This window comes from Choloepus didactylus, chromosome 10, assembly GCF_015220235.1.
Source record: "Choloepus didactylus isolate mChoDid1 chromosome 10, mChoDid1.pri, whole genome shotgun sequence".
NCBI lineage: Eukaryota > Metazoa > Chordata > Mammalia > Pilosa > Megalonychidae > Choloepus > Choloepus didactylus.
The window spans coordinates 88,880,316-88,890,356 of NC_051316.1; the positions used below are offsets into that span (position 1 = coordinate 88,880,316).

Below are 10,041 nucleotides of genomic sequence, written 5' to 3' on the forward strand. Positions count from 1 at the left end.
AGCCCATCTGTCAGCATCGCGCCGTCGGATCGGTTACCAGCTGCCGGCGCCCTAGTCGCGGTCAGATGAGTCGGCTCGGTGAGGGCCCTGCAGCCAGGCTCTCAGCGGGGCGAGGCCCGGGCACTGACCCCAACCGCCACCCCACCGCGGATTCCCCCACCCGGCGTACGCTCTCCCCCCCCCCCCACCCCTTGGCGGAGCGGTTGGGAGCGGGAAGGGAACCAGATGAAGAGGAAGAGGAGGAAAGTGGGAAGCAGGCGGCTTGTCTCATTGTAGAGATGGGAAGACTGAGGCCAGGGAGGCGAGACCTTGCCCAAGACCTCAGCGAGTCCAACCGGGACCCCTCTTCACGATCGCACCACCAAAGAAGAGAAAGGGGACAAAAATATTTTGTTATTGACTATGGAAGGAGACAGAGCGCCGGGAGAGGGAAGAGGCTTAAGGAGGAATAGGGAGAAAAGAGCTGAGTGCGGAGCGACCCTTGGGAGCGCGGACAGGCGCCTGGGCATTTGTAAGAAGTTTATTTTGACATCTAAAAAAGAGAACTCCAGAGGCCTGGTTGCCCCGCGACTGGGGCTGGAGGTGGGGATTAGGAGTCGGGATGAGTAGGAGAGACCCCTTAGCCCCTTCTAGCCCCGCCCGGGAAGGGGGAGGGCACAGGCCACAGACTCACTGATTCACGGACACGGTCACGGGCTCATGGGTCACAAATAAATAACTTCATATACACTTTGCACACAGTATGTACAGCTCAGCCGCCGGCCCGGACACTGGGATAGGGGGCTGGGGTTGGGAGCGGGACATAGGGGTGCGCTCCCACACTCCCCTTCCCCTCCTGGCAGGGGCGCAGGGAGAGGGGTTGGTATACAGCTGGAGCTCGGAGAGAAGAACAGGGTGCCTAGAGGAGCCGGCGGGGGGTGGGGGAGGCAGAGACGCGTATGTACATCCGGCAGGAGGAAGTGGCGCCCTGGAGAAGTGGCCAGGAGAGAGGACGCCGAGGACCGGGGAGACAGTCCCGGGTCCGGGCCTCAGTGAACTTGGCATTTGGCCTTCGGGGGACGCTGGGCTGGGGCGCCGGGGACAGTCAGATAGGGGCCCTCCGGGAAGAGGCGCCAAAACCCCGCGCACTGCGAGAAATGGGTGGAAGGGGTCGGCGCGGAGATCCCGGGAAGCAGGACCTGGGGACGCCGGGAGCCGGCCGGGCCGCGGGCGGGCGCCTCACCGAGGCTGCGCGGCGCGCGGGAGGACGCCGGCTAGAGGAGGCAGCGGCGGGGGCGGCTCGCTGGCGCCCTGGAGTCCGTGGATGAGGATGCGGGGCACCAGAGGTCTCTGGAGGGCGGGCGGCGGCGCGCTGGGCCCGCGGTACAGGTAGAGGGCGGCGCCCGGGTCCAGGTTGGAAACTAGACTCTGCGGGTAGAAATAAGGCGACGGGAACATCCGCTGGAGCGCTGAGTAATTGCCCGCCTCCGCCAGCAGCTCCAACCCAACGGCCGTCTGTCGCTTCCATTTAGTCCTGGGGACCGAAACAAACGCGCACAGCGGAGTCAGGGCTGGGGCGCCCGGCGACCCCTACCCCTCCTGATTACCTGGGCCCAGAGCGCTTGCAGAGAGGCCAGGAGGGATCACACTAATTTATTAATAAATAACAGAGTGCCGAGCACCGTTCCCACACGTTACCTACATCATCTCGTTTAATCTTCCACCAGCCTTCCATACTTATTTTCTCCATTTTATGGATACGAAATTGAGATGTGAACCACTTTTCAAGATGGTCTTGAAAACGGAAGAGGCTGGGTTCTAATCTAGGCTGCCTGCCCCAAAGTCCGGGCTCGAACCTTGCCACGCTCAGCTCAGAAAATCGCATTGGGGTCCTTGGGGATGGGTGTTGGTGCTCCCCCTGCCCTAGTGAGGCCTGAGATAGTCAGGCTTGCCCCGGAGAGGGCCCCAGGGGTCAGGGGGGTGGGTAAGGGAAACGTGTAATTCTCTCTTGTGTGGCCGATCAGAGGCAGGCGCGGCAGAGGAGTCGTGAAGGCCAGACAGCAACCGCAGAGGAGGGGCGAGGAGCCAGACACCCTCACGGCCTTGTCTCCCTCCGCACAGCTGCAATGCCTCCCCTGGCACCCAGGTCTGAACCTGGGGTGAGCCCCGCATCCCGTATGGCCTGGAAGTTGGGATGTCAGATGCCAAGTGTAGACCCAGGATATCTTGAAGGCAGGAAGGTGGAGGACACACTCGTTGTCTGAGCCTGCAGGACCCAGGCCCTTGGCCGTACCCCACGGGCAAGGCCAGGCTGGTGGCCCCGAGCCCACTGAGGCAGGCTCGGCCATGCCAGCCCAGATTCCTTTCCTGAATTATTCATCATTATCATAATTGTGTAATTACTGTAACGAGCCTTAATTATTGATGCCCGAAGCAGTAATGGGTATTTATTATTAATGGGGCAACGTGTTCTGAGGCTTGTTTATGGAAAGCACCATTTTGGCCTCTAAGTGTCCGTGAGTGTGTGTCTGTCGAAGTACGTGTGTGTATGAGTATAACTGTGAGTTTGCGTCATTGATGTGTGTCTGTAAATGTTTGTGACAGTGTGTGGGTTGAGTATGTGAGTGTGTAGGATGTATGTGTGTATCTGTATCAGTGTGTTGGGAAGGGAAATTAGGAAATGCAGGTTCAAGACCAATGCTGATCCTCCCCTCCCTACCCGTTTTGAACACCAATTTGTTCCTTCCCTCATCTCCAAGAGCTGGAGCCAGGCTGGGTTTCCAGCGAGGGGTTTCCAGCTGGAGAGGCTCTCAGCGGAAGCTCAGAAGCGCCGGTAGTGGCTGCCTGGGCTGGGTTACTCAGCTTCACCCTGAGGGCCAAGGGCTGCTGCCCGCAGGTCCTCTCCCCTGAAGCGCCCTGCCTTTCCCTAGGCCTGGGGCATCCATCATGAGGGCTCAGTGCAGAAGACCAGGGCTAAAGCTGGGCCAAGTGGAGACACTGGGCAGGAACCCTGGGTGGAGTGGGCTAGTCTTGGACCTCACCCTCATATGGCTGCTCTGTTTGTCCATCTGTCTTGAATGGAGATGACTGCACCCTAGAGTCAGAATCTAGTCCTGTCTCTGCCCCTCACTGTGGGCTTTGGGCAAGGCCTTCTCCCCGGGACCCTCAGTTTCCCGGGTTTTTACACAATGTAGGAGGCCCTAGAGCTCTCTTTTAGCGCCAGGTGGTGGATTCGTGGGTCCCCTCGAGGGGCAGCCAGGATAGGGGAAGGGGCCCTTTCCGCCAGCCACCCTGCAGCCGAGCCTCACCTGCGGTTTTGATACCAGGTCTTGACTTGCGTGTCGGTAAGGTTGAGTGAGGCGGCGAGCTCCATGCGGTCCTGCACACTTAGGTACTTCTGCCTCTCGAAGCTGCGCTCCAGCTGCGCCAGCTGATGGTCTGTGAAGGCCGTGCGCGCCTTGCGCGGCTTTTTCAGGCGCACCGGGGGACTGTCCCGAGAGCTGGTGATCTCGCGGTCGCCCTCCTCCTTCACTGCGGAGACACAGCCGCGCATCAGGGCCGGCCCTCACCGCTCCCCGGCTCGCCTGCCTGCCAGCCCTCCCTCCCGGGTGGGCCGCTGGCCCCTCGCGTTGGTGTAAAAGCGGCTCCCGAGGGCTGTGGCCCCGCCGCACCCACGGCGTGGCGCCCCCAGGAAAGTCGCTCCGACCCGGGACCTCTGGGTATCCAGTAGCAGGGCATGAACCCTGACTGAGGGGGACTGCAGCGGGAGCTGGCGGCTCTGGAGAGAAAGAATCCGAAGCCGGGGGAACTCAACCCCACTTTCTCTCCTCCACGCTCCTTCGCTTCACCCTCGCTCCCTGGAGGAATAAACGCAGCGACCGTGATGGTGCCGGACCCGACCCGTCATGGCGGGTAGGGGAACGCGGGGTCCAGGGCTTCCCGCCGGATGGGATGCGCAGGGGCAGTACTGTGCTCCGCGCCTGCTACCGGATCCCCCAGCCTGGGTCTGGAGCTGAAAGGGATGAAGGAAGACCGGTATCCTGGGAGAAAAACCGGCGTGGAGAGACAAAACCTGCTCACCCTTGGATGACTCGTTGCCTTAAAGAACAAATAATTTTACTCACATCTTGCGTGGCCCCCTATATGGATACCGATAAATAAGTGATGGTTTCCCCCATACTTAAGCTATCTACAAACAGTGCGCAGGGCGGGAGGCCAGGGGCGAGGGCGAATCCCCGGGCAAAGGGATCTAGGAGCGCGAAGCACTTTGGAGACAGAAACGATTCTGCGACACGTTTACTCTTTGGGCGCGCACATTGCCGAGGTCTGTATTTCGTTGTCCACACAGTGCACCCTATGGTCCCCATGACACCCGCGTGGCCGTCGTGTATCTACGTCCCACGGTCGAGACAGCTGAGCACTAGAGTTCCTGCTCTTGCAGTTCAAAGATGGAATTGAAAAGAGTAATTTTTTTTTTTTCCCAAACACTTTCATTCGGGATGATTGTACCGAAAACGCACACTTGAATGAGCAAACTCAATCTTCTCTCCCTCCTTCTTCCCCAAAAGCTTTTAGGTAATGAAGAGACCACATTCCCCAAATCGGCGGCGCGGGTTGGGGATCCCCTCCGCAGCCCCCCACCCTACCCCCACTTTTCTATTTTTCTTTATGGTGAGTTTCATTGTGCCTGGCGTTTGCGGTGACAGGGTTTAGCTGAATGCGAGTTGATTTCCCTCTCTAGGAAACAATAATCCGGTTAATTGAGCCACTAGGGAGCGAGACTCTTCAACCGGAAAGACAGCGGCTGGGGGCCGGGAGGGCGCCGGGCACCGGGTGCCCTGAGGCGGGCGAGTAGAGAGAGCGTTGGGGAGAAACCGCGAGCGATGCCGCACTCCTCTCGTCTCCTCCAAGCTGGTGACAGTCCCTCCTTGCCCTAAGGGACTCGGACCGCGGCGGGGCATGGCCAAGTCGGGAAATGGAGATGTTTGGGGACGAGAGGGTTGGAGTGGAGGGACTTAAGTAAAGTTAAAACAAGTGTGAGGAAACGATTATTCAAATAAGCCAAGTTCAAACCCGATATTGCAAAAATCTTACTTTTTAACGTGATTGTCTAGATTGACTGACAATTCTGAAAATCCCCACTTCTCAGGGCTGAGGTCTGAAGTGGGGGGAGATGGTTGAGTTTGCGGTGCCAGGAAGGACTGGTCAGCTACTGGGTTTGTTGTTGTTGTTGTTGTTGTTGTTGTTGTTGTTTGTTTTTTTTTTTTTTTTTTTTTTTTTTTTGGCCAATCCCTTCCCAACGCGGGCATGCACTTGGTGCCTGCTTGGCGTCAGCCTCCGCCTCCGGGATTCACAGCCCGAAGGACGCATCGTATGTCCAGAAGTTGGAGGCTTACCGACACCGTCTGCTTTGAGAAAAGCGCGGTTTCTCCGCAGATCTTCGCTCCAGCCGCCTAGGGTTGGCGGCAGACCGCTTTACTTCACAGCCCCATTTCGACTTCTTTAAATATTATGCTTTAACAATATGTATTTTGCTTGAGGAAACCTTGATACCAGAAACGCGGGGTGAGGCTGACCTTCCCGCTCTGCCCTTCTTGGAGGAAAAGGCCCTCGGAGTGAAAGGTGGCAGGGGAGTGACCTGCTTAGATGTCCACGCTGGTGGGCCCGGTGTGGGCCGTCAAGGCTTCCTAACTGAGACCCTGAAAAAGTCGCCTCCCGCGTTTGAGAAATGCTCCAGACACCGCCTCGGCGGAGGTACCTACTTCCTTTGTTACCCCGGGGCTTTTTAGGCGCAAAGACAACCTCACCCAGGGGAGGGTGCCTCCTTCCATCCTGCTCAGCGCCAAACCCGTTTAAGCTGTACGTGGACAGCCATCCCTCATCACCTCCCTGATCAGATATCATCAGGGACAAGAGAAGAAAATTGATATTCCAATTATCTTAAACGAAAACTCCTCTCAAAATGCTACCCGGGGGCAAAGAAATAAAAGGAGATAAGAACCAAACTCTTTCGCTACCACGGACACCGGCATTAGCACACAAGGTTGAAGATTCTGCTCTAACCATAAAGCTGGAGTTTTGTTTTTGTTGCTGTTGAAAATTATGAATAATAAATAAAATGTTGTTAGAAAAATATATTTGCATCCTCCTCCCATACACATACCTATCTTTCTCCAAGGTAAATTTTCTTTGCTTCTCTCTAAACAGACCCCAGGGGGAAGAGCAAGTGTTACTGGGCCAAGGTGTCAGGGCATCCAGCACCCACATTCCTCTGGTCTTTTGGGGGCACCCATTTGCTAGGTAACTGCCTGCCCAGGCTGGCTGAGGGAGGCTCGGCCATTTGCCTGGGGACTGGAGGGGAATGGATTGTAAACAGGGAGTGAGGCCCCAAATGGGTTTTGATTTGAGGTCAGGGCATGTTCACAGATGAATTCTTATCTCGGCGGAGACTGTTAAATGAGCCTTTCTAAATTTTTGTGAAGCTTTGGTACAAATCAGAGCCAGGAGATGCGGGGCCCCAAGAAGAAAAAAAAAAAAAAAAAAAGCTGTCTTTATAGGGAAATTTCATCTTGTGAAAAAGGTTCTGGGAATTAATTATACAGTTGAAAGAAGAACTTTGAACAGCATTTGCCAGCCCCTAGTTTTCTATTGCCTGAAGTCTTGACACTCTCCTTCACCTTCTGCCTCCTGACTTCTTCCTAGAAAGAACTTTACTCCTCTAGGCCCGCCAAAGAACTAAAAGCAAAGTAGGGGCCTAAAGGGAGAAACAAAATTAGGGAGCTCTTTCTTTCCATCTTCCCTCCCTCCCTTCCTTCTTTCTTTCTTTCCTTCCTGCTTTCCCTCCTTTTTTCTTAATTCCTGGTTAAGAAGGGGTAAAAAGGGAATGACAACAACAACAACAAACATTCATGGAGATGAAAAGGCAATTCAAGGGGCAGCAAGTTCAGTACCGGAGGCAGTAGACTTAGCTACTTGGGACTCCCAGGGTGCCCCCACACAATGTGGAGTCTGCTGCTCAACGTGCTCAACATAAAATTCAGTGAAAACTGCTGGGTGTGGGATTCTCCCCTCTTGGCCAGACCTCTGAACCTGCTCCCAGCCAGCCACCTGGCTGCTGTTTCTACTTTGAAGTGGACATTTCTTTTGCATGATTCAGAGTCCAGAGTCTCACTAGGCCCAAAGGGAGGGAGAGCCCAGTTCCATATCCCATCTGGAAATTCAGATTAAAGGGTGAAAAATTCTGACTTTCCCCAGGCTCCGGCTGAAATTTCCTGCTAGGTTTTTACTCTTATAAATTGTGCATTCAAGCAGAAAACTTTGGGTCTTCCATTGCTTCTGCAACGTTGCTTCCTTGAGAGTCACTGACATTCTAGAAACCCACTTCTTCCTATCAGCACAGCTTGGGTGGGAGGGAGTCCCAGCCAAAGTTTAGAAAGTTTGCTTTGTGCATTTTGGGGAATATCACCTCAGGCACACAGTCCTCCCCTCCACCTCCACCCCCCCCCCACCCCCACACATACACATACATCTTTCTACTGGACTCTGTGTTGCTGAAAGGCATAGTGACAGGGCTGGCTGAAAGGTTTGAGCAAGACCAACTGTTCGGGCTGGGCCCTGGGGGAGCTCCAAGGTGAGCACATGCATGTCCCTGCATGTGTGTACTCAAGTTTAAATTCCAGTTTTTTATGAAATATAGCATCCCACCCCACACACAACTTTTCACCTCCTGTTTTCTTACCTTTATACTCAGAGTCTGAAGAAGCATTGCTGCCACTTTTGTCCAGCTTTTCTCTGAAGTCCTCCCTGATCTTGGCCGCAAGGTGGCCCCCAGGCTCAGGGGCGGCAGGTTGCCCGCTGCTTGAGTAGGGTGCGCAGGCCGCGAGTGGTTTGCAGTCGGCAAGGATGTCCCTGATCAGAAAGGAGGAGGTGACTGTGCGCGACTGAGCTGGGACCGAGAGCTGCCCAGGCTGCAGGTGGGAGTCCAAACCTGGGCCCGATGCCCCACCAGGCCGTGGGGCACCAGTCTCCACACAGTCCCTTCCTGGCGAGGCTGGCGAAGAGCAGTCGCTGCTGCTTTCCGAGCGCGGACTCAGCTCCAAGGGCGAGCGGCAGTCCCCGAGCAAAGCGTCCCCCTTGGGAAGGGCGGGGCTGCCCGCGCGGTGGGAGAGAATGGAGTCGATCCCAAAGCCATTGGAGCCTTCCATAGCCAAGCTGTGACCTATCTTCCCCAAAAGCTCCCCACCCACCCCCAACCCCAGCCGCCGCTGCCCCTGCCCCTAGCTGCGGGCTGGCATGGGGAAGGCGGGCAGGGAGCCTGCGGGCACCTTGGATGGAGTTCAGTCTTGGGGGATCCCGGGAGCTCTGAGCCAACCTCCTCTGAGCATTAAATCCAAGAGGGCTCAAGGCGTCTTCTGCAGCATCGCGCGGAGCTGCCGAGCAGAGGGGGGGTGGTGGGAGTGTCAGGAAGGAACGGGAGGGAGGGCGCGTCAAGTTGGGGAGAGCAAAGGGGGATACGGACAGTCTATACACCCCTTTGGCACAGAAGAAATGCGAGGATGTTGGAATCTAAATAAAGAACGGCTTTTTAAAAAATCCAAACCTCACGCTTCCTCCGGGTGCGCAGTGACCGGGGGCAGCGGGGGCAGCACCGCGGATAGCGGCGGGCCAGTGGCCGCGCTAACAGCCTACAGGGCGGAGAGCACCTGGAGGTGTCAGCACCGCGGATAGCGGCAGCGGCCGACAGCCGAGCATGATGCTCTCTGCACCTGCCGGAGAGGTCCTCTCTCCTTGCTCCTGTCGCTCCAGGGGACCGTCAGCACCGTGGACAGCGCCTCCCGGCTCTTCGGCTGCGGCTTTCGGCCCTTTCGCTGCGAGTGCCTTCGCCTCTCCCCCCCTTTCTTTAAAAAATGAACTTGTGTCACTTTTACTTTGGGGCTGGGTTTTTTTAATTGTTTTTTTTTTTTTCGTTGTGTTGTGTTTTTTTTAAAGGTGACTCACCCACGTGTCCCCGGAGTGATGACGCTGATTGGCTCGGGCCGATTTTGGGGGTGATGTCACGGCTCCGCAAGCCGCTGCCCGATCCCCTTTCAGTTTGATTAAAAGAGACACTGAATTAATTAGAGCACAGACCCAACTGTTTACTGGCGATTTCCACACGGTTTGCTTTCATTAGGCCAATGATGAAGCTCCTAATGAGGGCGATTAGCCGAGGGGGGTACGGGCTGCCAGGGAGGGGCCGAAGCTCGGCTGCGGCTGCTGCTGCGAGTGGGTTGGGATATGCGGTTTCTGCAAGTTTTCTCCGACCCTTTCCCATAATTATTCAAATTATTTGTCCGTGGGTGCGTCGTAGATCCTTTTTCTCCCCCATTTTTTCTTTCTCAAACAAGAGAAAGGGGCTAAACCCAGCGAAGAAAGAAGCACGTATGTGGAGAACCCCTTTCCTAACATAAGTTATGCTGTTTTCAGGGCGATTCCGTTGGGTTCAGATGTTTCCTGTGTTGGAGAATTTGCAGCCCCCTTTTTCTGTCCTCTGCGGACTATGTGGGCCTGGCTGGGATGGGGAAAGCGTGGTGTCTGCCCTGGAAGGGCTGGAGCAATGGCTTCACTATGGGCAGGGGTGGAGAACATGGGAAGATCGGGAGCCAGAATGTCTGGTACTCGGGGGATACCGTGAAAAATCCGTGTAGCCCGAGAGGGATACTACGCAACGGACAAAGAATGCAGTGACCACCCCGCCACAAGCCTATGGCCCCTCCCGCGGCGCGTGTCCCAGGGGATGGGTGTTTTTGTACCTTTGAACAGGAACCCGCAAGAGCTTCCGACACCGAGTGTAGACGTCTGCGAAAGGCCGCTTTATTTCGTTCAGAGCCGGAGCACACCCGGGGATGTATTTTCAAGGCAGCGCTGGAAATACGCTCTTCCCATTGTTAAAACTCTCCCCCTTGCCCTCCCTACGCTGCCACTGTGCTCTGGTTCCGAACCTTTCGGGGTCAGCCTCCTGGGCTCGGGACTTGGGCGGCGGTCAGATCGGAAGCCTGTCCCGGGCCTAGATACTCTCCACAC

At 56.1% G+C, this 10,041-nt stretch overlaps 1 protein-coding gene across 1 annotated transcript; it reads right to left on the minus strand.

Moving 5' to 3' along the window:
• Nucleotides 1–1,218: 1,218 nt before the first annotated feature.
• BARHL1 (BarH like homeobox 1) lies at nt 1,219–8,183 on the minus strand. Its single transcript, XM_037798474.1, has 3 exons — nt 7,718–8,183; nt 3,288–3,510; nt 1,219–1,513 (listed from the first exon to the last, which is right to left on the minus strand). Exons 1-3 carry the CDS (start codon nt 8,181–8,183, stop codon nt 1,219–1,221), a joined length of 984 nt encoding a protein of 327 aa, XP_037654402.1.
• Between the last annotated feature and the right edge of the window lie 1,858 nt (nt 8,184–10,041).